Genomic DNA, 27678 nt, shown 5'->3' with positions numbered 1-27678 from the left:
ACTAGATCCTCGACCACAAAGAAATTGTTCTTCCTTGGGTTTATACAAAAGACTATTGGGACAATTGGTAAAATCCAAATAAGGACTTTAATAGATTTTATATATAATATTATACATCCTTATTGTCATAATCAAATGTCCTCATTTTTAGGAAATATACACTAAGGTATTTAGGGGTAAAGGAGCATCATGATTGCAGCACACTCCAAAGTGACTCAGGAAAAAAAAATGTGTACAAAGAGAAAGAAGGAGAAGAGGTTAAAGCAACTGTGGTCAAGTTTAATTTTGAGGAATCTGGCTGAAGGCTGTTTCTATGTTCCACATTTAAAAATTCTCTCTGCGGGACTTCTTTGGTCGTCTAGTGGCTAGGACTCCACAGTCCAATGCCGGAGGCCAGGTTCAATCCCTGGTCAGGGACTAGACCCCACATGCCACAGCTAAGAGTTCGAACACGGCATCTAAAGATTCCACACAGTGCAAACAGATAAATGATTTTTTTAAAAAATGCTGTCACATACCTTTATTCCTTCCTTCGGAAATGCCATTCTCACAATAAAATACTACAAACCAAATAGTACCAAAGACCTACAATTTCATGACACAAACTTATTATATCAGAATGTAGTATCTTCCGTTCTCCCTTCCCAATTTGAGCAACAACAAATTACTCCATTCGCTTTCTCAGCAATTTAGAGTTACATTCACCTGGAAAGAATCCATGCAGACCGGACTGGAAGCCAGCTCCTCATCTACTGCGTGCAACTTCTCCATGAAGGTACTATCCCTGGTCTGTTTGGGCTTTGGTGGGGGCGGGGGCCCCATGGGCACTACCTCAGCACTGATGTGCCTGATGGCAGGTGTGGTCACTTTCTCAGCCTAATTAAAAGAGGCAACTATGTTAGAAAATGAAAGAGGGGAGGGGAGGAAAAGTGGGAGGAAAAAAAGAAGCAGGAAGAGACAAGCACATCTTTCACATGCTAGCAATTTTTCTCTTCCCAGCCAGATAGAGGTTAAAAGAAAAAAACAAAGACATTGCCAAGTACATTAATCTAATAGGTTTCATCCTATTTCCAATGAAGCCAACAGGATGCTACTCAGGTTACTGAAGATGGGAAATAAAATGGCTTTAGAATATTAGAAAACACATACAAAAAAGAGAAGGGTAGAAGAATAGAAACCCTGCCAGTCACTCATATTTGAACCCTTAACAAAAACTCAAAAATCTTTCTCCCTGTCACTGAGTTCCAGTTTTCTCTTAACCCTTCACTGACTTAAAGGACGTGGAAATTCAGTTATAACTAGTCACAAATACAAGGAAGGTAATGGCACGGTTACTGATCTTGAATCATGTTTGGCAACAGGTGACAGCTCAGAATCACCATGGGGAAACTATCTATTTATACAGTTAAATAATCTACTTATACAGTATTTCTGAGTTATCTTATTAGCATGGTATGGATTTACCTCTGATAATATGCCACTCTCCTCATCTGTTTCAGTCATCTCAGAAGACTGCCTCAATCGGGATTTCTTTGCCCCACGTGGAGATGAAGCGGTGCTTTCCACATCACTTTCCAATAAACTCTACAAAACAAATCCAGTTCACTTTCATATTTATGCCCCCACCTCATTCTACTGAGTCTGAAGTATCTCAATAGAATGAATCATAAAATATCAATCACTGAATTAGTCAGAGTAAAAGAATAAAATTTAAATAGAAGCTTAATTTTCTGAAGTAGGAACAGGGATCTGATCACCATATACTCATCAGTGTCATAACCTCTGCAAAACTGTAAGGCACTGATTTAAAATCCTTTAATAAACAAGTCAAAGAACACATTAAAAAACAGACTTGTTACATAGCTATAATGAAAATGAAAAAACTACAGCCACAAGCAAACATAAAATCTCAAATGACTTGTGTTGAACCAAATTTTAAAAAGGCCACACAGAAGAATATATACACTAATGGTTCCATTTACATAAGTTTCAGAAACAATAAAAAACTGAACATAGTGTATAGAGCTGTATATTTAGGTGATATAACCATAAAGATAAGCAAGGAAATTAAGTGAAAGTCACTCAGTCGTGTCCGACTCTTTGCGACCCCATGGGCTGTATAGTCCATGGAATTCTCCAGGCCAGAATACTGGAGTTGGTAGTCTTTCCCTTCTTCAGGGGATCTTCCCAACCCAGGGATCGAACCCAGGTCAAGCAAGGAAGTAACTACCAAAAAGTCAAGATAGTGGTTATCTGTAGGGGAAGAGAAGTGATTGTGATAAGAGGTGTCTGGCAACATTACATTTAATGACTTTAAGGAAGTTTAATGAGGATTAGCTTTATAGTTATTCAAGCTGTATAGTTTTTGTTTTATCCTATGCACACTTCTACACATTATATGTGTATTATATTTCATAATACAAGACACGCAAAAAATCAAGGGAACATGAAAAGGAGTCAGTCTTAGATTTATGTAAAGAAAAGAGTTGAAAAAAAGTACTGTGTTTCAACCCTCTGTATAGAACAAGTGATATTACTCAGGAAGCAAAGTACAGTCTGCCTTGTGGAACCAAAAATTTTCTATATTACCAACTAACACTCACACAGGTAGCCACTGACCTCTTCAGCAGTCTCATCTTCTTCTTCATCATCTGGCTGGTACTCTTCATCTGAGGAATCATCATCTTCAAGGTGGATATCCACAAACTGAGGAGGCTGCATTAAGTATAATTATAGAAATAAATAAAATAAATTGATTAGAAAATATGAATCATATGTACTTGGAAATTAAAGGGAAGAAAGCAGAGCAGGTAAAAAGAAATCCTAAGAGCATAAGCAGCTAAAGCAAGCAATAAGAGTCAAGAGTTAAAAAAAATTTCTAGGAGCTTCCCTTGTGGCTCAGTGGTAAAGAAACCCCTGCCAATGCAGGAGACACAGATTCAATCTCTGATCCAGGAAGATCCCACACCCTGCAGCACAACGCAGCCTGTGCGCCACAGCTGTTGAGCCTGAGCTCTAGAACCTGGGCTCCTCAAAGAGAGAAGCCACTGCGATGAGACGCCTGCGCACCACAACTGGAGAGTAGCCCTCACTCTCCACAACTAGAGCAAAGCCCTCGCAGCAAAGAACCAGCACAGCCAAAAATAAAATAATAAATAAATAAATTTTAAAAAACAATTTTTAATTTAGCATGAGAGTCAAACCTAAGAGTAACAGAATGGAAAAAACCAAAGCTGAAATTTAACTAAATATATAGGTCCAAAAAAAGTTAACAAATAAAAGGGTTTTGAGACTAATGAAGTCTTTCTTAAGAAGAATAGAATTACCTCTTCCAAATTTACCTTCTTGAGAAGAATAGAATTACCTCTTCCAAATTTACCTTAATTTCATTGGCCTTCTTAATTGGTGAAATATTCCATGTTGGAATTACCTACCAACAAAGAATATAAATAGGTAAGTTCTCTTAACTAAAATGGACCGTTTTTCATTTTTACTTCTCTACCATCACAAGGAGCCATGGGACTAACATGTAACCACAGTGATGTAGGGGTACTGATCTACACTCTCAAACATTCATCAGAGCTTGGCAGAAGAAAAGGAGAGACAAATCTTTTCCCACCATTAGCATTTCTGCCTTAAACCTAATAATAATCTGTACTACCCATAAATGAACAAAGTGTCTGTCTTGCCTACTTTATATTACAGCTTGGGTTCACATAGAATAATAAATGTGAAAACTATTTGTAAACAACCACAGTACACAAATCTATGATATTATAGGCAATAGCAGCCTTTGTATCAATTAATAATCAATCACATAAATTGTAATTTTTTTTTAATCAATTACATAAAGCTACCGTAAGTATGCCTCCAAAAAACCAGCTGTGGAAAGTTCTCAGGGAAGGATTTAGGGGTGAAGTATCAATTTGTACACAACTTTTCAAAATAGTACAGGAAAAAAAATAGGTATATATACACATAAAGCAAATATGGCAAAATTTTACAACTGTTAAGTCTAGATGGAATCTAGATTCACTCTAAAATTCTTTCAACTTTTTCTTAATTTTTAAAGAATAGAGTTGGTAGAGGTGAAAGTTTTTTAAAGAATCCTTTAAAATCTCTTTTATACTTCTGACAAAATGCCATTAGAGTGTGTAATTGGAGTATATAATTTCTTGACCATCTAATGGTGACCCAAACAAAATCATCATGAACAAACTCCAGTAGGTCATTAGGTTCTGTCTCTACAAGAATCCTTAGTTCCTCCATATCTTCTCAGCCCTGCTATGTTGTAACTATTCATCTAGCTCTGTGTAGCCAGGCCTAATATAGGGTAAAGGAAGTAATGTGATTCAGGTCCATAGTTCGTCTCATGTTTGTTTTTAAACCAACAGATTTCCCTACTGCCAAATCCATCAGGAAGGAGTCAGTCTATTAAGCATTAAAAAGCAAGAGAGATGGACTTTAAACCTTGCTCCCCATGTAAACTACAGTCTTGGGATGTCTACCTTCAATGCAATTATATACATGGTTGGTAAACATAATCTAGAGCCTGGTTTGGATCTCCTTGGGTTTTTTTTCCCCAAGTCAAATATGGAATTAATGTTAATTAGATTCTATGTCAGGCAGACTTCATGTAACTTCTGTATCACTGATGGCTGCTTTCATCATAGCTACCACATGTTCATTTGTAATTACTTTCCCGAAAATGAAATTTCACTTTATGCAGAGTTAGTCAATTAGACAGATATGATGTGATTGTCAAAAAAAAGCCAATGCATGGGACTTCCCTTTGTGGTCCAGTGGTTAAGAACCCACCTTCCAATGCAGAGGCCTCAGGTTCGATCCCTGGTTAGGGAACTAAGATCCTATGTGCTGTGCAACTTGGCCAAAAAAAAATTCTTTTTTAATTTGGGGGACATTTAGCAAGAAAAGAATGTTATGAGAAGATATACTAGTATTCTTCAACTAGAGGAAAGGTCATATGAAAGAGGAACAGGTATTTCCTCGACAGGGCTGCAAGGAACAGAATCAGACAAACAGACAAAAACTATAATATGTATTTTGGGTCCAGGAGGCAAATCTTCCTTACTATCAGAGATAGAATGGACTCCCTCAGGACTATCTCCTGCCTTGTCACAAAAGGTCAGCACAAGCTGGACATGTGCTTGTTAAGCAGAAGAAAACATAGTCCCCAGCATCAAAGAGCTTGCTGTACTATATCAGAGTGCTTCAAAAGTCTTCAAGTGGCTCTCATACCTTAGTATTCAACAATGCATATTCCCAGGCCCTACCCATGGGTCCCAATTCCTCAGTCTGAGGTGAGCCCCAAAATACATATTTTTCATTAAACACTCGTGAGGGACCCATACTAGGGTGATCGTGATAAAACTGTTCCCTGAAACACAATTTGAAATATACTACCTTAATCACTTTGCCACATATCTGACAACACGAATAGAAAAACTGTCCTCTTCATTGCTTTCAAACATTCCAAAAGTTATCTACCTAGCACTTCCAAAAAAGCAACTAAAATAAAAATAAACTATGACAATAATTTCATATATTCCATCTCCACATGTCTATTTGCCTTTTACAACTATTTCTTTAAGAGGAAAACCTAGATCATAATAAATCTTTCCTACAGTTTTTTGCCCTACAAATAACCTGGAATTAGATAATATTAACAAAGCTAAATATACAACAAAGAAAAAACAGAACACCCACCACTCCTTTTTCCACCACTTCCTTCAGTTTAGAGCGTGTCATTTTGGGCTCCTAAGAAGGAAAATGAGAAGAAAATAGTCAATAAAAATCAAGGAGTGACTGAGTTTGTCCCCAACTGTTACATTATTTACAAACTTCCAAATGACCTCCTTCCTATACTTCGCCAGTTTATAGACAGCTCTGCCTCATGACACTAGAAGAACAAGAACTACTCACAAACATTGGCATATCTTCCGTCTCACTGATGGCTGCTTTCATCATAGCTACCACATGTTCATTTGTGATTACTTCCTGGAGAAAGAGGAAATTTCACTTTATGAAACAAAGATGTATTATCTAGATAATACTCATCTCTATGTAACTCTGCTAGATATATGTAGAGGATAAGTGAGAGCTAGATACTCAAATGGCTTCAGATTAAGGTAAAGCAAGGCAACTGAAAGCAAAGAAGCAAGTTCTGGAGAGAAGCACACAGCTTCCAACAATGTAGTAAGCAAATGGATCAACCTCATTAGCTGATACTAACAGGAATGGCGCACATAAAAAAAAAAATTCTCCAGTTAACTATCTGCTTAAGAGAAACAGTAATAAACAACAGCAGTCTTATAAACAGTTGTACTTCCACATAGCAAAGAAGATAATTTGCTTATGTGCAAAGTACTGTGAACTGTTAACTGGGCATCTTTTCAGACATATCCACCCACAAGAGTAAATCCACCTTGAACATTATCATCTCCCATTATCTTCGAATCTGCTAAACAAGAAATAATCAAATCAGTGGAAGGAAGCTGAGGAACATTTTATCCTCCCAATTAAGTTCTTCCACGTGTGTTCACATTTCAAATTCGTGCCAAATGCAAAGAGAAAGCTACCTTGAAATGTAGAATATTTTACCACCAGGAACTCATAAAATTAGTAATTCACATACCAAGACTGCAAAGTTCCCTTTGCTTCCTGTGAAAGAGCTGCACTCCCATTACACAACTGCCCCAGCCGCACTCACATGGAGGATGTTTCGCACGTTGACTGCGGTCAGGTTGTGCTGCTTGGCGCCGTCCTCTAAGGTGCGGTCAAGCATGTCATCCAGCTTCAGGTCACAAGACAAAGTCCTTTCTTCTTGATCCCTGCCATCTCTTTTCCTCTTGGTACCCTTTTTCTTTTTTCGCCTTTTCTCATTTTCTTCACTGTCATGCTCTTCTGCAAATAAACCAAGAACATCACCTGAATACCAAAGCCACTGCTCCCAGAACACAACCCAAAAAGTCAACAGTGAAAGAAAAACCACCTGCCGGCTGTCTGGTCCTGGAATCAAAGAAGGCTGTGATGGAACAGTGGTGAGAGTGCCAGATGTGGTAAGAACACAGTAGCAACACCCAACATTCATTGAATACTCCTAGTAGGCCAGGCATTCTTCTACACACTTTATACACATTACTTCACTGATTCCTCATGACAGCCTTATGAGGTAGGGCTTGCTCTTTTCCCCACTGTACAGAGGAAGAAAGTGAGACAGAAAGATTAAGAAACTTTCCCAAGAGCTAATAATGACAAAGCCACATTCTGAGGCCAAGCACTTCAGTTCTACAACTGTCTTAATTATTACTCTATACTGCCCAGATAATATACATCAGACGTCCAGGGCTTATGTCTCAGACCTACAACTTAACTGGGTTACCTTGGCAACAGATTCTTAATTTTTTTCTTTTGTAAAATACAGGTATCTTCCCACCAGTGATGCCATGCAGATTAAGTGAAATAATATCTATCAAAGTGCCTTATAACCCATGAAATATTATATAAATATAATTTATCATTATTATTATATTACTGAGTTTAGAAAAGAGAAAGACAAGGAGCAAACCAATAAAAACATCCACTCTGAATCATATTAAAAAGGGTGGAGAGGATAAAGTACCTCTGTTTGACAAGAAAGGAGCACATATATAACCAGATAAAAGGAAAAGCTTCCTGATTATTCAGCTCAGTTACTCAGTCTTGCACAACTCTTTGTGACCCCATGGACTTCCATGGACAGGCCAGGCTTCCCTGTCCATCACCAACTCCCGGAGCTTGCTGAAACTCATGTCCATCAAGTCGGTGATACCATCCAACCATCTTATCCTCTGTCATCCCCTTCTCCTCCTGCCTTCAATCTTTCCCAGCATCAAGGTCTTTTCCAATTAGTCAGTTCTTTGCATCAGGAGGCCAAAGTATTGGAGTTTCAGCTTCAGCATCAGTCCTTCCAATGAATATTCAAGACTGACTTTCTTCAGGGCTGACTGGGGTTTGATCTTCTTGCAGTCCAAGGGACTCTCAAGAGTCTTCTCCAACACCACCATTCGAAAGCATTAATTCTTCGGCGCTCAGCTTTCTTCATGGTCCAACTCTCACATCCATACATGACCACTGGAAAAACTATAGCTTTGACTAGATGGACCTTTGTTGGCAAAGTAATGTCTCTGCTTTTTATTATGCTGTCTAGGTTGGTCGTAGCTTTTCTTCCAAGGAGAAAGCGTCTTTTAATTTCATGGCTGCAGTCACCATTTGTGGTGATTTTAGAGCCCAAGAAAATAAAGCCTGTCACTGTTTCTATTGTTTCCCCAACTATTTGCCATGATGAAGTGATGGGGCCAGATGCCACGATCTTCATTTTTTGAATGTTGAGTTTTAAGCCAACTTTTTCACTCTCCTTTTACTTTCATCAAGAGGCTCTTTAGTCCTTCTTTGCTTTCTGCTATAAGGGTGTGTCATCTGCATATTTGAGGTTACTGATATTTCTCCCAGCAATCTTGATTCCAGCTTGTGCTTCACCCAGCCCAGCATTTCACATGATGTACTCTGAATAGAAGTTAAACAAGCAGGGTGACAATATTTAGTCCTGACGTACTCCTTCCCCCATTTGGAACCAGTCCGTTGTTCCATGTCCAGTTCAAACTGTTGCTTCTTGACCTGCATACAAAATTCTCAGGAGGCAGGTAAAATAGTCTGGTATTCCCATCTCTTTAAGAATTTTCCAGTTTGTTGTTATCCATACAATCAAAGGCTTTGGTGTAGTCAATAAAGCAGAAGTAGATGTTTTTCTAGAACTCTCTTGCTTTTTTATGATACAACGGATGTTGGCAATTTGATCTCTGGTTCCTCTGCCTTTTCCAAATCCAGCCTGAACATCTGGAAGTTGTTGGTTCACAATACTGTTGAAGACTGGCTTGGAGAATTCTCGCAAATCTTGAGGTAGACTATCACACAATACCAAAATGAGGGCCTCATCTCTCTGAAACTTTTTGGTCTGCTACCAAATGAAAACAAGGGATTAGAGAAAATTAACATCAAGACAATCTTCTTGGTTTAAAAAGGCTTTATGACCTGCAAGCTGCACTCTGGCAATATTTATTCTGTGAAAATTAAAATTAGTAACTTCAAACAACTGCTTTTTCACTTATGAATATATATGAAGAACTTGATAAGTGCTCATAACTTTCAACTTTCAATTCTTAAGGAAATAACTCCGTATGTAATTACTGAGCAAACTCTGGGAGATGGTGAAGGACAGGGAAGCCTGGCATGCTGCAGTCCCTGGGGTCACAAAGAGTTGGACACAACTGAGCAACTGAACAACAACACATGTAAAGACTAAACAAGGTATTTATCTCAACACCAATTACTTATGCAAAAACATGGAAAACACCCAAATATCAACTGAAGAAAAGCACACAACCTGAAAGTTGCAAGTTATGTTTATTATCCTTACTGAGGACTACAGCCTTGAAGACAGCCTCTCAGATGGTTCTGAGGAGCTGCACCATAGAGGTAAAGGAGAACCCAGGATACACAAAAGTTTTTGCTGAAAAAACAGATATGTAGTTGAACGTCAAAAGATTACTGCTAACTGCAAAAAATGACATCTCAAGTTAATGACTTTACTGCTTTTCTATGTAAAGGAAGATGCAAGAGTTGTGGGTTCACTGGAGTTATTAGCTATGCATCTTTACTATCGAGGGCCAGTATCCTTTTTTCTCTTAACTGAATTCTCCTCAGGGCACACCCTTGGGGTGAGGAGGGTGCTGCAGCTACAGTGGCTTGTGGGTTGGCAGTAAGCAACATTCATTCTTTTTTTTTTCATTCATTCTTACTGAAAAGGCAGGTACCACTTTTTGTGTGCACAGGCGATATGAAAAAAGAATGGTTAAGTGAAGTGGTACACCCATATACTGGACTGTAACTGAGTCATTAAAAATACCACCTGTCGAATGGACAGAATGGACTTCATGCATGCATGCATGCCACCCACCTACCCCTCATCTTTCAAGAGGCTTTTGTTGCTGCCTTGGCATGAAGGTCAGTTAGAACATCTCCCAAACACTAGGTTCAGTCCCTTTTATGTGAGCCTGGGGGGTGGGGTGGAGTGGACAACAAGTTAAAAATGACTACAAAGAATTTTTAATAATATAGAAAAAAACTGATAATGACTTTTAAAAAACAAAAGGTAGAATTCAAACATACACAACTTACATTTGTGTAACAAACTAAAGTGGACTATCCTGAGGTACATCCCAACACAGTGATAGATGCAAAAGAAATATAAAACTCTAGAGCACATCAGAAGTGATAAAGTGATAAAGCTCTTTACTGACGGTCACTTGAGAAAGCAGCAAAAGGGGAATCATGTAGCATAATACACAACAAAACTTTCGAAAACCTTTGTATTCATATCTTTTCCCAAAGTCTGTCTTCTCACCGCATTTACCTCTTTTCTCCATAAACTCCAAAGCTCCTCTCTCTCTCACCACTCTTAAATCTCATCTTTGTTCTTCCCTTCCCTCTGGGATCCTTTCTCATGCAGACCAATCTAGCCAGTTCCTGGTTTCTGTAATCCCACCTCTCCCTCCTCAATTCATCAGCACTTAAACAAAGACCCAGTAGATGCAGACCAAGAAGAGGATTTCTGACACCCGAGGAAGTTTTGATTCAGTTTCATATTCATAACCTATCGAGTTGTTAGTAACACTGTCAACTGTAAACTAATTCAGGAGAAAAAAGTTTGAAAGACACAAGTTAAAACTATTCCTATTATACTAGAAATAATAAAGTATGTTATTAGCTAAAAAGTAACCTAATAACTAAAAACCTTCATTACAAAATTAAACCTACAAAATGTAACCAAAATTCATAAAAGACCAAAAAAAGAAAATTTACAATGGAAGCAGCTAAAAATTTATAAAATTATATATAGACAGGTGATGAGTAATCAAATTATCCTTTAAAACAGTGCTTCTCAAACTCTCTGTGGCAAATCCACTGTAGACTCACATTTTTATAAAATAAGAATATAGCCATACTGTCAAATGTTTCAATTTTTACAATGTTACGAATGTCAAATTTTTAAAGTTTTAGTCTCAGTTTCCATGAATTATTTGTTTCAAACCAGTAACAGTTCTCAACTAGCACTGGATTTCAGACCACATTTTGAGAAATACTGCTTTAAAATACACACTGAAAAACATTTATTAACCCCAATAAAAATACAATGAAGACAAATAAAAAACAAATTAAAAGCACTGAGAAGAAAAGTTATCACAGGATTAAAATGGAAATAATAAAATTTACTACAGAAAATATTTTTTTAATGGAAAAAGCATTGGAGTTAACCATAACTCCCATTTAGAACGGTCATCTTACAAGAATCAAAGTAATGACTGTGGGGTAAGACCATCCCAATTAACTACATCCTCCTAAATCACATCACACCCATTTCTCCTCTGATTTCTGGTTTTAAGGCTGAGTTTAATAGGGAATGTGGGTCTATAAGAAAAATTTAATACATTCCAATACACTGCACAGACAATCCAAGAAAGAACAGATAATTCAATTACTTCTTACTCTGTTTTAGAACTAACCTTTTATTTTACTTTTAAAATACTGGAGAAGTTTGTTCTCTCTGCGTGGATGAGAAGTTTTTCACCTAGCAGGATGGGGGTAGGGGGTGGGGGTGGGGACAAATGTCCCCATAAAATAGAGCGCAAGCTGCAACCTGCGTTTGGCTGTAACCCAGGAGTAACGTCAGAAACAGGTGAGAATGACCACCTTAACTCACGGGGCCCGTCGTACTGAGGTAGGGAAGAATTCTGAAAAGAAGGTAGAAAGTGAGGAAAACATGAATCAAGACCGAAATCAAGACAATGAGGACACTGGAGACTCTAAGGATATCCGCCTCACCCTTATGGAAGAAGTATTGCTCCTGGGACTAAAAGATAAAGAAGGTTACACATCTTTCTGTAACGACTGCATATCATCTGGCCCGCAAGGCGGCATCCTGATAGAGCCGGCTATGTGAGGTCGAATCTATCTAGAACCCCCAACCATGCGTAAGAAGCAACTACTAGACAGAAAGGTACTGCTAAAGTCAGATAGCCCAATGGGTGATGTTTTCGTGGATGAAACTCTCAAACACATCAAAGCAACTGAACCCACAGAAACTGTCCAAACACAGATAGAGCTACTCACCGGATTCTCCAGGAGAGAATGCTAGAGTGGGTTACCACACCCTCCTCCAGGGGATCTTCCCAACCCAGGGATCAAATTTGCGTCTCTTATATCCACACTGGCAGGTGAGACCTGGAACCCTTTCAAATTACAGTACCAGCTGAGAAATATGAGAGAGAGAATTGCAAAGAACCTAGTAGAGAAGGGTATTCTAACCACTGAGAAGAAGCAGAAATTCCTCCTATTTGACATGACTACTCACCCAGTGACCAATACAACAGAGAAGCAACGACTAGTGAAAAAACTTCAAGATAGTGTCCTAGAGCGGTGGGTAAATGACCCTCAGCGTATGGACAAGCGAACACTAGCACTGCTGGTGCTAGCCCACTCCTCCGACGTGCTAGAGAATGTCTGCTCCTCTCTGACAGATGACAAGTATGATATGGCAATGAATCGAGCCAAGGACCTAGTAGAACTGGACCCTGAGGTGAAGGGGACAAAGCACAGCGCCACGGAGATGCTCTGGGCTGTGCTGGCAGCCTTCAATAAATCGTAGCAGCTGTTGGGTTTCTCCTTTTCCACTGCTGGCCAGTGACTATCAGAGACACCATCACCGAATTTTGTGTGATGAGATGTTTTCCATCATTTTTTTTCCCTCTTGAATCAAATTTGTTATTTGGGGAAAGCAACTTCAGGGCTTCTCCATAGACCTTGTCTCTTATAAGCAGGCTTTATATCTTCCTATACTTCCACTCCAGAGGTGAATAAATTGGGTGAACCAGCACTCACTTGGTAAACATTTAAATAAAATAAAATAAAATACTGGAATACCACTGACTCAGAATTTTAAAAAACTGAAATTAAAAAAAATTTTAAAGGAAGCTGCTCTATAAAAATCAGACTAGAATACAGAAGGAAATTTAATTTTTCCTTTTATGAAAAAGGTGGGATATGGCTAAAAATCAAGGTATTTGCTAAGGAGCAGATTTAACAAGGCAAGCAATAAATTGAAAGTAAATCTGCACTGTAAATGTACTGTAAAGTGGATGATGTCAATAAAAATATGGGTGGCTTCTGTAATAGCTGAATCACCAAAGCTGCTTTGGTGTATGAAAAAAGCCGCTTAACAGCTCTGTCACACACCCAGGACTTCTGATTCTGGCCACAACAATGTATTTTTTATCAGATGAAACCTTCGTGCCAAAAACAACTGTGGAATAATATAAAACTATAAAATTACATTAAAGCAGAATAAAATATATACACAGTCTGAAGGCACTGGCTAACAACCTCTACAGACATGATTTAAGAAGCTGTCATCCTTCAGAGAAGAGAAGCACATAAGGAGAATCCGAGCTGAAAGCAGCATTCTTGCTAAACTAAGTAAGTGATGAAACCCCAGGAGTCACCCACTAGAAATACAGGCCACCATCTAGAAATAAGCAGAAAGTTGAAACAAAGAAGTCTTAATATAGCATAAAACAAATCACTTTCACTTTTCACTTTCATGCATTGAAGGAAATGGCAACCCACTCCAGTGTTCTTGCCTGGAGAATCCCAGGGACAGCGGAGCCTGGTGGGCTGCCGTCTATGGGGTCGCACAGAGTCGGACACGACTGAAGCGACTTAGCAGCAGCAGCAGGCTGAATTTTATTCACCCTCTAAAATTATCTGCCTGCTTGAAGAAAACATAATCATCTCTGGAGGAAGATAACACCAAAGCCTCTAGAATTTTTCACCCACATTGTCCACTATCCAATCGAAAATTACAGCATAGTAAAAACAGAACCAAAAGGCCAAAACACCAGGGGGTGGAGGACGGTCACAGGTGACACTAAAAACAAGAAAGAACTATGGGTGAGTCAGATACAGGAAAAGGGATTTTTAAATAATTATGATTAATACATTCAAGAAAATAAAGGAAAAGATGGAGAATTTCACCAGAAATCGAATCCACAGTGTTAAACTGGCATGAAAAATTAAATAAAGTAGACACAGCAAAACAAAGAACTAGTGAACTAGACTACAGAACACCAGAAACTGATGCATGAAGGAAGAAAGAAAAGAATGTAGAGAAAAATGTATACAGGACATGGCGAAAAAAATCTAACATACATATAACTGGAACACCAGGAGAAAAGAGGACAGAAATGATATTTTTAAAATATTGACCAGGATTTTTTTAACTGAGAAAATATCAAATCTCAGATTCAAGTAACTCTACAATCCTAAAGAGATAAAAAGTGAAAACCCACTGGTGTTCAGAAGCTTCCCTGGTGACTCAGTGGTAGAGAATCCAACTGCCAATGCAGGAGATACAGGTTCCATCCCTGGTCCAGGACGATCCCACACATCTCGGAGTAACTAAACCCATGCACCACAACTATTGAGCCTGTGCTCTAGAGCCCAGGAGCGTAACTACTGAGCCCACGTGCTGCAACTACCAAAGCCTGAGGACCCTAGTCCATGCTCTGCAACAAGCCACAATGAGAAACCCACCGTAACTAGAGAGCAGTCCCCACTCACAACTAGACAAAAGCCCGCGCAGCAACAAAGACCCAGCACAACCAAAAATAAATAAATAGATAAATCTTCAACGAAAAAGAAAAAAAACAAGTATCATGGAGTTTAAAACAAATGAAGAAGTAAAATACAGTATCATCACAAAAGGCAGAAACTGATATATGGAATAAAATTGTTGTAAAGTTCTTACATTGTTTGACGTGATAAAAGTACTAATTTAAGATAGACTATAGTAATTTCAAAGACTGTATATTGTTAATCTATAGAGCAACATGTGAAAGAAAAATAAAAGAAGACAAAATTGGACTTCTCTTAGTAGTTAAGAATCTGCCTCCCAATGCGATCCCACTCTTGGGCATACATACACAGAAAAACACGGTCCAAAAGGATTCATGCACCCCAATTGCCACTGCAGCACTGTTTACAAAAGCCAAGACATGGAAGCAACCTAAATGTCCACCAACAGACGAATGAATAAGGAAGATGTGGAACATACATACAATGGAATATTACTCACCCATCACAAAGAATGAAATAATGCCATTTGCAGCAATAAGGATGGAACTAGAGAGTCTCATACTGAGTGAAGCAAACCAGACAAAGGACAAACATCTTATGATATTGCTTGTGTGTGCAATTAAAACAAAACAAAACCAAAATGATACAAAAGAACATGAACTTACGGTTACCAGTGGGGAAAGGTGGAGGGGAGGTATAGTTAGGGAGTTTGGGACTGACATGTACACATTGCTATATTTTAAATGGATGGGGACTTCCCTGGTAGTTCAGTGACTAAGACTTCGCATTCTCCATGCAGGGGGCCCTAGTTCGATCCCTGGTCAGGGAACTGTCCACATGCCACACTAAAAGATCCTGCATGCTGTAACAAAGATCAAAGATGCCACAGGAGGATGGATATATGTGTGCATATGGCTGAGTTCCTTTGCTGTCCACCTGAAACTACCACAACACTGTTAACTTGCTATGTTCCAATATAAAATTAAAACTTGAGAAAAAAGATTCCACACGCCACAACTAAGACCCAGTGCAGTCAAGTAAGTAAATAAAAAATTTTTTAATGGATAGGGGCTTCCTTGGTGGTCCAGTAGTTAAGACTCCACACTTCCACTACAGGGGGCACAGGTTCAATCCCTCCCTGGTACAAAGATCCCACATGGAGGGTACAAAGATCACACAGTGTGACCAAAAAATAAAAAAGATAACCAACAAGGACCTACTGTACAGCATAAGGAACTCTGCTCAATATTACATAAAAACCTCGATGGGAAAAGAATTTGAAAAAGAACAGATACTTGTACATGTATAAATGAATCAATTTGTTATATACCTGAATTAACACTGTTAATTAACTATACTCCAATATAAAATAAAAAATTAAAAAGAAAGCAAAAAAGTTGGTTCTTTAAAAAGATTGATAAACTGCTAGCAAAACTTATCAACAAAAAATAAGACACAAAAAGAGGACCATACTAAAATTAGAAATAAAAAGATGACCTCAATAAAAATCTTAAAGACATTCCAAAATGAGTATTAACAAACAACTTTGTATCAACATATTTGACAATTCAGAGAAAATGTACAAATTCCTTGAAAAACACAACTTACCAAAACTGAAATAAAAAGAAACAGGAAATCTAAATAATCCTATAATTATTAAAGAATTTAATCCAAAACTTAAAAGCCTTTTGACAAAACTCCAGGCCTAGCTAGCTTTCTTGGTTAATTCTTACAAAACATTTAAGAAAGAAATAACAGCAGTCTTCTACAAACTCTTCCAGAGAATACATACTGATGAAAAATTTCCCAATTCATTTTATAAGGTCAGTATAGTCCTAATACCAACACATGAAAAAGAAATTAAAGCCAATATGTTCCATAAACAAAGACACAAAAACCTCAGTATATTAGAAAATCTAATACATCATGACCAAATGGGTTTATCCATGAAATGCTAATTTGTTTTAACTTCAGAACCCAATCAATGTAGGGACGTTCCTGGTGGTCCACTGGCTAAGATTCTGTCCTCCCAATACAGAGGGAACGGGGTCAATCCCTGGTCAGAGAACTAGAACCCACAGTGCAGCAACTGAGAGTTCGCATGCCACAACTAAAGATCCTGCGTGTCGCAACTGAGACTTGGGTGCAGCCAAATAAACGCATACTAAAAAAAAAACAAAACAATCAATGTATGTTATTAGGCATATGTACATGAAAACAAGAGTTTTAAACTATGAAAGCTATACTGAATAGTAGTGGTGAGAGTGGGCACCCTTGTCTTGTTTCTAATTTTAGAGGAAATGCTTTAAATTTTTCTCCATTGACGATGTTTCTTTTGAGTCTGTCGGATATGGCTTTTATTATGTTGAGGTATGTTCCTTCTATGCCTACTTTCTGGAGAGTTTTTATCATAAATGGGTGTTGAATTTTGCCAAAGGCTTTCTCTGCATCTATTCAGTAATCATATGGTTTTTATCTTTCAATTTGTTAACACAGTATATCACATTGACTGATTTGCAAATACAGAAGAATCCTTGAATCCCTGGAATAAAGCCCACTTGGATATAATGTATGATCTTTTTAATACATTGTTGGATTCTATTTGCCAGAATTTCATTGAGGATTTTTGTATCAACATTCATCAGTGATACTGGCTTGTAGTTTTCTTTATTTTGTGGCATCTTTGTCTGGTTTTGGTATCAGGGTATTGCTGGCCTCACAGAATGAGTTTGGGCATTTTCCTTCTTCTGCAATTTTTTGGAAGACTTTGAGTAGGATAGGTGTTACTCTTCTCTAAATTTTTGGTAGAGTTCACCTGTGAAGCCATCTAGTCCTGGGCTTTTTGTTGGAGGTTTTTTGATTAGCCACAGCAGTCAGAGAAGAAATAAAAAGAACCCAGACTGCAAAAGAAGAAGTAAAACTCTCAGTTTGCAGATGACATAATTCTCTACATAGAAAACCCTAAAGATGCCACCAGAAAATTACTAGAGCTAATCAATGAACACAGTAAAATTGCAGGATATAAAATTAATACACAGAAATCCATTGCATCCCTATACACTAACAATGAAAAATCAGAAAGAGAAATTAAGGAAACAATCCCATTCACCATTGCAACAAAAAGAATAAAATATTTAGGAATAAATTCACCTAAAGAAACAAAAGACTTGTATATAGAAAACTATAAAACACTGGTGAAAGAAATCAAAGATGACACAAATAGATGGAGAAATATACCATGTTCTTGGATTGGAAGAATCAGTATAGTGAAAATGATTATATTACCCAAAGCAATCTATAGATTCAACACAATCCCTATCAAACTACCAACAGTATTTTTCACAGAACTAGAACAAGTAATTTCACAATTGTATGCAAACACAAAAGACTTCAAATAGCCAAAGCAATCTTGAGAAGAAGAATGAACTGGAGGAATCAACCTTCCTGACTTTAGACTATACTACAAAGCTACAGTAATCAAGAAAGTATGGTACTGGCACAAAGACAGAAATCTAGATCAATGGAACAAAATAGAAACTCCAGAGATAAATCCACACACCTATGGACACCTTATCTTTGACAAAGGAGGCAAAAATATACAATGGAGAAAAGATAGTCTCTTCAATAGGTGGTGCTGGGAAAACTGGTCAACTACCTGTAAAAGAATGAAACTAGAACACTTTCAAACACCTTATACAATAATAAACTCAAAATGGATTAAAGACCTAAATGTAAGACCAGAAACTATAAAACTCTTAGGGGAAAACATAGGCAGAACACTCCCTGAAATAAATCACAGCAGGATCCTCTATGACCCACCCCGAAGAGTAATAAAATAAAAACAAAAATAAACAAACAGAACCTAATTAAACTTAAAAGCTTTTGCACAAGGAAGGAAACTCTAAGCCAGGTGAAAAGACAACCTTCAGAATGAGAAAATAACAGCAAACAGAACAACTGACAAAGAAAGTGAAAATGAAAGTGAAGTCACTCAGTCCTGTCTGATTCTTTGGGACCCCATGGACTGTAGCCAACAAGGTTCACCATCCATGGGATTTTCCAGGCAAAAATACTGCAATTGGTTCCCATTTCCTTCTCCAGGAGATCTTCCCAACCCAGGGATTGAACCCAAGTCTCCCACATTGTAAGCAGACACTACCATCTGAGCAACCAGGAGAATTAATAATCCCCCAAATATACAAGCAGCTCATGCAGCTCAATATCAGAAAAACAAACAACCCAATAAAAAGGTGGGCAAAAGAACTGCACAGACATTTCTCCAAAAGAGATTTTCAGATGGCTAATAAACACATGAAATGATGCTCAACTTTACTCATTATTAGAGAAATGCAAATCAAAACTACAATGAAGTATCATCTCATGCCAGTCAGAATCAGTTCAGTTCAGTCACTCAGTCATGTCCAACTCTTTGCAACCCCATGAACTGTAGCATGACAAGCCTCCCTGTCCATCACCAACTCCCGGAGACTACCCAAACCCATGTTCATTGAGTCGGTGATGCCATCCAACCATCTCATCCTCTGTCGTCCCCTTCTCCTCCTGCCCTCCATCTTTCCCAGCATCAGGGTCTTTTCCAATGAGTTAGCTCTTTACATCAGGTGGCCAAAGTATTGGAGTTTCAGCTTCAGCATCAGCCCTTCCAAAGAATACCCAGGACTGATCTCCTTTAGGATGGACGGGATGGATCTCCTTGCAGTCCAAGGGACTCTCAAGAGTCTTCTCCAACATGACAGTTCAAAACCATCAAATCTTCGGTGCTCAGCTTTCTTTGGAGTCCAACTCTCACAACCATACATGACTACTGGGAAAACCATAGCCTTGACTAGATGGACCTTTGTTGACCAAGTAATGTCTCTGCTTTTTAATATGCTGTCTAGGTTGGTCATAACTTTCCTTTCAAGGAGTAAGCGTCTTTTAATTTCATGGCTGCAGTCACCATCTGCAGTGATTGTGGAGCCCGAAAAAATAAAGTTTGCCACTGTTTCCACTGTTTCCCTACCTATTTGCCGTCAAGTGATGGGACCGGATGCCATGATCTTAGTTTTCTAAATGACGAACTTTAAGCCAACTTTTTCAGTCTCCTCTTTCACTTTCATCAAGAGGCTCTTTAGCTCTTCTTCACTTTCTGCCATAAGGGTGGTGTCATCTACATATCTGAGGTTATTGATATTTCTCTGGGCAATCTTGATTTCAGCTTGTGCTTCTTCCAGCCCAGCATTTCTCATGATGTCCTCTGTATATAAGTTAAATAAGCAGGGTGACAATATACAGCCTTGACGTACTCCTTTCCCTATTTGGAACCATTTTGTTGTTCCATGTCCAGTTCTAACTGTTGCTTCTTGACCTACATACAGGTTTCTCAAGAGGCAGGTCAGGTGGTCTGGTATTCCCATATCAGACCAAACTCTTTCAGAATTTTCCACAGTTTATTGTGATCCACACAGTCAAAGGCTTTGGCATAGTCAATAAAGCAGAAATAGATGTCTTTCTGGAACTTTCTTGCTTTCTCAATGATCCAGCGGATGTTGGCAATTTGACTTCTGGTTCCTCTGCCTTTTCTAAAACTAGCTTGAACATCTGGAAGTTCACGGTTCACGTATTGCTGAAGCCTGGCTTGGAGAATTTTGAGCATTACTTGACTAGTGGTGTGAGATGAGTGCAATTGTGCAGTCATTTGAGCATTTTTTGGCATTGCCTTTCTTTGGGATTGGAATGAAAACTGACCTTTTCCAATCCTGTGGCCACTGCTAAGTTTTCCAAATTTGCTGGCATATTGACTGAAGCACTTTCCCAGCATCATCTTTTAGGATTTGAAATAGCTCAATTGGAATTCCATCACCTCCACTAGCTTTGTTCGTAGTGATGTTTCCTAAGGCCCACTTGACTGCACATTCCAGGATGTCTAGCTCTAGGTCAGTGATCACACCATCGTGATTATCTGGGCCGTAAAGATCTTTTTTGTTCAGTTCTTCTGTGTATTCTTGCCACCTCTTCTTAATATCTTCTGCTTCTGTTAGGTCCATACCATTTCTGTCCTTTATCGAGCCCATCTTTGCATGAAATGTTCCCTTGGTATCTCTAATTTTCTTGAAGAGATCTCTAGTCTTTCCCATTCTGTTGTTTTCCTCTATTTCTTTGCACTGATCGCTGAAGAAGGCTTTCTTATCTCTTCTTGCTATTCTTTGGAACTCTGCATTCAGATGCTTTTAAAACTATTTCTCACTTCCATTGTATAATCATAAGGGCTTTGATTCAGGTCATACCTGAATGGTCTAGTGGTTTTCCCCACTTTTCTTCAATTTAAGTGTGAATTTGGCAAAAAAGAGTTCATGATCTGAGCCACAGTCAGAATGGCCATCTTCAAAAAGTCTAAAAACAATAAATGCTGGAGAGGGTGTGGAGAAAGGGAATCTTACACTGTTGGTGAGAATGCAAACTGGTACAACCACTACATCTCTGTAGTGTGGAAAGTGAAAGTTAAAGTCACTCGGTTATGTCCGACTCTCTGTGACCCCATGAAATTCTCCAGGCCAGAATACTGGAGTGGGTGGCCTTCCCCTTCTCCAGAGGATCTTCCCAACCCAGCGATTGAACCCAGGTCTCCCACATTGCAGGCAGATCCTTTACCAAATGAGCCACAAAGGAAGTTCAAGAAAACTGATGTGGGTATACTATCCCTTCTCCAGTGGATCTTTGCAAACCAGGAATCCAACCAGGGTGCAGTGAAGGCAGGTTCTTTACCAACTGAGCTATCAGGGAAGCCCTACGGGAACACAAGGAGCCAGGCCTGCAGGGCGCAGGGAGTGGAGCAACACACCCCATGTGGTGGCAGCAGAACCCCACAAGGTGAGGAAGGGGTAAGGAAGGTGATCACCAAGGGCCCACGGGACCTGTCCCACCCATGGCAAGGACAGCCGACCACCCACACTCGGCGCATGAGCTTGCAGTGAGCCACAGCGGGGGCATGGAAGAATAAAGGGGCGACCCCCGCCCCTTCCCCACTAGGGTCCCTGGCATGTCCACCCGCCCAGGGGCAGATTCCTTAAAAAACTGGAAACAGAACTGCCATAGGACCAGCAATCCCACTGCTGGGCATACACCCAGAGGAAACCAGAACTGAAAAAGACACATGTACCCCAATGTTCACTGCAGTATCATTTACAATAGTTATGGCGTGGAAGCAGCCTAGATGTCCACTGGCAGATGAATGGAGAAGGAAGCTCTTGTACATATACACAGTGGAATATTACTCAGCTATAAAAAGGGATGCATTTGAGTCAGTCCTAATGAGGTGGATGAAACTGGAGCCTATTATATAGAGTGAATGAAGTAAATCAGAAAGAGAAAGACAAATACTGTATATTAAAACATATATGGAATTTAGAAAAACAGTACGATCCTACATGCAGGGCAGCAAAGGAGACACAGATACAAAGAACAAACTTCTGGACTCTGTGGGAGAAGGTAAGGTTGGCATAATTTGAGAGAATAGCACTGAAACATGTATATTACCATATGTAAAACAGATGACCAGTGCAAGTTCAATGCACGAAGCAGGGCACCCAAAGCCAATGCTCTGGAACAACCCAGAGGGATGGGGTGGGGAGGGAGAAGAGGCAGGGTTTCAGAATGGGGGACACATGTAAACTGTGACTGATTCATGTTGGTTGGTGTATGGCAACAGCCATCACAATACTGTGAAGTAATTATCCTCCAATTAAAATAAATTAATTAATTAAAAAAAATAAACCATGAGAGCTAGGAACTTCCCTGGTGGTCCAGTGGTTAAGACTGCACTTCCAGAGCAGCAGGTACAGGAACTAAGATCCTAAATGCCATGTGGTGTGGCCAAAACATGTTAAATAAGAAGAAAAAATTAATATAAATAAATAAAACATGTAGAGCTAAAACTGACAAAGCTGAAAGGAAATATAGACAAATATACAATTAAAGTTGGAGACTTCAATATGCCTTTCTCAATAACTGTCAGAAGAGACCAAAAGAAAATCAGTAAAAATAGAGAAGACCTAACAATGCTATCAATCAACTTGACCTAACTGACATTTATAAAACAGTGTTATCTCAAAACAAAAGAAAACATATTCTTCTCAAATACACAGGGAAGAGCTACCAATAAAGATTATATTGGGGCCACAAAATTAACCTCAATAAATATAAAAGTACTGAAATCATACAAAGTGTGACATGAACTCAAGGGAATTAAATTAGAAATCAGTAACAAAAAAATAACTGGGAAGTCTTCAAATATTTGGAAATGAAAGAACACATTTCTAAAAAGTTCCAGTGGATTTTTGTTTTACTATTGTAAGCCTTATGGTACTCTATAACTATAAAAACTACATTTAAAAAACCAGGTTCTAAAACAACACAGAACAGGACTCCAGTTCAGTTCAGTTCAGTCGCTCAGTCACGTCCAACTCTTTGCGAGCTCATGGACTACAGCACGCCAGGCTTCCCTGTCTCTAATCCTGTACAGAACTGCAATCCCGTACAGAAAATTCGAATGTGTGTGTCCCCCCAAAATTCATACTCTGAAAGCCTTACCCCCAGTATGGCTATATTTGGAAATGGGTCTTCTAAGGAAGTAATTAAAGTTAAATGAGTCCAGAAGGTGAATCTCTGGTCCCACAGGATGAGTGTCCTTATAAGAAGTGATATCAGAAAGCTCACTCCCTCTCTCACACACATGCACCAAGGAAAAGGTCGTGTGAAGTTGTAACAAGAAGGCAGCTGTCTATAAGAAGAAAGTTCTGGTGAAAACTGAATTTACCAGCACCTAATACTGGACTTCCCAGGCTCCAGAAGTGTGAGAAAATAAATTTCTGTTGTTTGAAAGGAAAACTGATACATCCTGTAGTAGTATTAGAAAAGCTCCAAATCAGTGACCTAAGCTACCACTTTAAGAAACTAGAAAAAGAACAAATTAAACCCAAAACAAGGAAACAGAATAAAATAGTAGACAACAGCAAAAACCAGTGAAATAGAAAACAGAAAAGTAGAGAAATTAATGAAACCAAAACCTTGTTCTTTGAAGAAGTTCTAGCTAGAGTGATTAAGAGAAAGGTATAAATTAACAGCATCAGGAATAAAAGAACAGATATCACTATAGATCCTGAAGACATTAAAAAGATGACAAAAGTGGTTAAGCATGTGCCTGCCAATGCAGGGGACACAAATTTGATCCCTGGTCCAGGAAGATCCCACAAGCCTCGGCAACGAGCCCGCGAGCCATGACGACTGAGCCTTGCTCTGGAGTCTGTGAGCCGCAACAACTGAGCCCACGTGCGGCAACGACTGAAGTCCATGCGCCTGCCCAGAGCCCAGGGTCTGCAACAAGAGAAGCCACTGCAAGGAGAAGCCCAAGCACCACAAGTAGAGTGGCCCCTGCTCACTGCAACTACAGAAAACGCGAAAGCAGCAACGAAGACCCAGCACTGCCAGAAAGGAAAGAAAGAAACCTGAAACGAAATAAAGATGACCAAGAAATATTACGAAAAACTTTATACCAATAAATTCAACAACTTAGATGGAACAAATACCTTGAAAGACATCAATTGTCAAAGCTCATTCAGAACAAAGGGCTATCATTAAATAGCCCTTTATCTGTTAAAGAAATTGAATTCATAGTTAAAAACATCCTACAAAGAAAACTCCTAGCCCAGACGGCTTCATTGGTGCATTCAATAAAACATTTAAAGAAGAAATAAAACCAATTCACAAAGTCTTCAAAAAACAAACAAACAAAAAACAAAAAAAACACACAAGAGGAAAGAACACTTTCCAATTCATTGTATGAGGTCAGCATTACCCGAATCCCCAAACCAAAGACATTACAAGAAAACTACAGACCAGACCCATAAATCCTTAACAAAATACTAGCAAATCAAATCCTGCAATTAAAAAAAAAACAAACACCTATATCATGATCAAGAGTTGATTTCTCCCTGCCATGTAAAAATGCTTTGAAATTTGAAAATCAATCAAGATAATTCATATCAACAGACTAAAACAAAAGATAATCTCAAGAGATGTAGAAAAAACTTTTCACAAAATCCAACATCGAGTCATGATAAAAACTCTCCACAACCAGGAATAGCAGAGAACTTCCTCAGTCTGATAAACAATAGCTATAGATCAATGTCCTCCAGCTTAGTGGTGAAAATGGAGTGCATTTCCTGTAAGAGGTCAGGAACAAAAGAAAAGGTGCCCATTCTCACCACAGCGATATCTTACTCACGGATTAGTCCACTCAGTATTGTTAGGATGGCAACTTTCCTAGCACTTCCTGGCGGTCCAGTGATTAAGACTCTGTGCTCCCAATGCAGAGGGCACAGGTTCAATCCCTGGTCGGGGAACTAAGATCCTGCATGACCCACAGTATGGCCAAAAAAATGGCAATTTTCCCAAATGGATTCATAGATTCATTATCAATCAATAGCCTAGAAAATATTTTTGAAGAAAATGATAAGTCAATTCTAAAATTTATATGGAAATGCAAAGTACCTAGTATAGCTTAAAGTATTAAAAAAAAAAAGTTGGAAGACTCATGACTACCTGATTTCAAGACTGTGTGATACTGGTGAAAGCTTAAATATTAATACATAGATTAACAGAATAGAACAGAGAGTCCAGGAAAGACCCACACAAAATTGCCAAATGACTTTTTCACATAGATGCAGAAGTAATTTAATGGGGAAAGAAATCTTTTTAACAAATAGGGCTGAAACAACTGTACATCCATAAGCAAAGAAAGAATCTCAAATATACCTCACACATTATATAAAAATTAACTCAAAATGGAGCATATACACCTAAGTGTAATGTTTAAAACTGAAACTTGTAGAAGAAAACAGGAAAGAAGCCTTTGTAGCCTTGGATTAGGCAAATGTTCCTTGACATGATATGAAAGCATAAGCCATAAGAATAAAACCCGAAGTAGCTCCCCATGGCTAACACTCTTAACAAGGCAAAATAAATAATGATAAATGGCACTGTAATTCAAACAGTGAAACAAATATCCATGAGTCCCCACTCATATAAAAACTGAATAAATAAATGAGGGAGAAGAGACTGTTCTTCTTTACAGAAAAATTCCAATTATTAAATGTAAAAGAAATAAAAAGCACCTTTAGAACAACACAGTAACTGCTGCAGGTGATCAAGCAATAGAGGCTAAAACTAGAGGGGGTTAAATTTGAGGAGAAATAAGAATATATACATAGTTTCAAAGTATCTTGTGCAAAATATGTAGTAATTACAAATGGAATATTGGCAAACAACAGAATAATGAACAAACATTTCACCAAAAAATATCTACAAATGGCCAATAAATACATGAAAATATACTTTATATCATTATTCATTGGGAAAATGCAAGTTAAACCATAAGGAAACACACCCAGTAGAACAGAGAGAATTACAAAGTCTGTTAACTGCTCACAAGGATGTGGACCAACTGTAAATCTCATATATTCCTGTTGGGAATGTAAAATGGTACAGCTACTCTGGAAAACAATTTATCATGTTCATATAAAATCAAACATACACTTACTATAGGACCCAGCAAAGCCACTCACAGTCATTTCCCCAAGAAAAACAAAAACTTATTTCTATCAAAGAACTGTATGTGAAGGTTTATAGTAGCTTTAATCGTAACAGGTAAAAATGAGAAAGAACTGAAATGTCCATCAACTGGTGAACAGATAAACTGTGGTACATCTATGCAACAGAATACTACTCAGTGATGAAGAACATGAATTAATCTCAAAAGCATTACAAGAAGTGAAAGGTATCAGATGCACACAATACTATAAATCAACTATACTTCAATAAAAATTCAAAAAGATACCAGATGCAAAAGGTTCCACACACACTGTATAACATCTATACATAACATTGTGCATGCTAAGTCACTTCAGTCATGTCAACTCTTTGTGACCCTACAGACTGTAGCCCACCAGGCTCATCTCTCTACAGGATTTTCCAGGTAAGAATACTGGAGTGGATTGCCATTTCCTTCTCCAATGTATAATATTGTAGAAAACACAAGATTATATGAAAAAAATTGGGATCAGTGGTTCCCAAAGGACTGCAAAGGGGAATGAAGGAACTTTTGGAATGAGAGAAATGTTCCATATATTGACTGTAGTGGTGAAAGTGAAAGTGTAGTCGGTCAGTCGTGTCCAACTCTTTGCGACCCCGTGGACTGTAGCCTACTAGGCTTCTCTCTCCACGGGGTTCTCCAGGCAAGAATACTGGAGTGGGTTGCCATGTTCTTCTCCAGGGGAGCTTCCCAACCCAGGGATGGAACCCAGGTCTCCTGCACTGCAGGCAGATGCTTTAACCTCTGAGCCACCAGGGAAGCCCCGACTGTAGTGGTAGTTACACAAATATATACGTTTCTCAAAACTCACTTAAAAAATGTTATTGTATTAAAAATCCTATTTCAGACTTCCCTAGCGGTCCAGTGGTTAAGAATCCACCTGTCAGTGCGGGGGACCTGGGTTCAATCCCTAGTCTGGGAAGATTCCACATACCATGAAGCAACTAAGCCTTTGTACCACAACTACTGAGCCCATGCTCTAGAGCCTGCCGCCCACAACTACAGAAGCTCAAGTGCCTAGAGTCTGTGCTCCACAACAAAAGAGAAGCCACCACGATAAGAAGCCCTCATGCCTCAACAAAAAGAAAGCCCGAGAGCAGCAAAGAAGACCCAGCACAGCCAAAAATTTAAAAAATTAAAAATAAATTTTTAGTTAAAAAAAGAAAATTACATCTCAATAAACCTCAATAAACATTTAAAAAGAATCTATGTAACTCTCCACATTAACAGAATAAGGGAGGGAATTCCCTGCAGTCCAGTGGTTAAGACTCTGCACTTCCACTGCA

General features: G+C 38.6%; 1 protein-coding gene and 1 pseudogene across 8 annotated transcripts in view; one reads left to right on the top strand and one right to left on the bottom strand.

Annotated features, from left to right (window-relative positions):
- Window positions 1-27678, bottom strand: part of LOC133245097 (GON-4-like protein) — an 88650-nt gene that overhangs the window by 48306 nt on the left and 12666 nt on the right. For all 8 annotated transcript variants that reach the window (XR_009735601.1, XM_061413008.1, XM_061413005.1 and 5 more), the window contains 7 exons: window positions 6731-6924; window positions 5944-6018; window positions 5728-5778; window positions 3380-3430; window positions 2620-2715; window positions 1465-1584; window positions 706-876 (listed from right to left, as the gene is read on the bottom strand). Coding sequence is in view for 7 of the 8 variants with exons in the window: in XM_061413008.1 (XP_061268992.1) it covers window positions 706-876; window positions 1465-1584; window positions 2620-2715; window positions 3380-3430; window positions 5728-5778; window positions 5944-6018; window positions 6731-6924 (758 nt within the window). In the remaining variant the exon portion in view is untranslated. The remainder of the gene's footprint in view (window positions 1-705; window positions 877-1464; window positions 1585-2619; window positions 2716-3379; window positions 3431-5727; window positions 5779-5943; window positions 6019-6730; window positions 6925-27678) is intronic.
- On the top strand, window positions 11786-12981 carry LOC133239606 (Golgi phosphoprotein 3-like; annotated as a pseudogene).

Source organism: Bos javanicus, chromosome 3 (genome assembly GCF_032452875.1).
Source record: "Bos javanicus breed banteng chromosome 3, ARS-OSU_banteng_1.0, whole genome shotgun sequence".
Classification (NCBI taxonomy): domain Eukaryota; kingdom Metazoa; phylum Chordata; class Mammalia; order Artiodactyla; family Bovidae; genus Bos; species Bos javanicus.
Note: the sequence above shows the minus strand (reverse complement) of the source record. Positions and strands in the feature narration are given on the sequence as shown.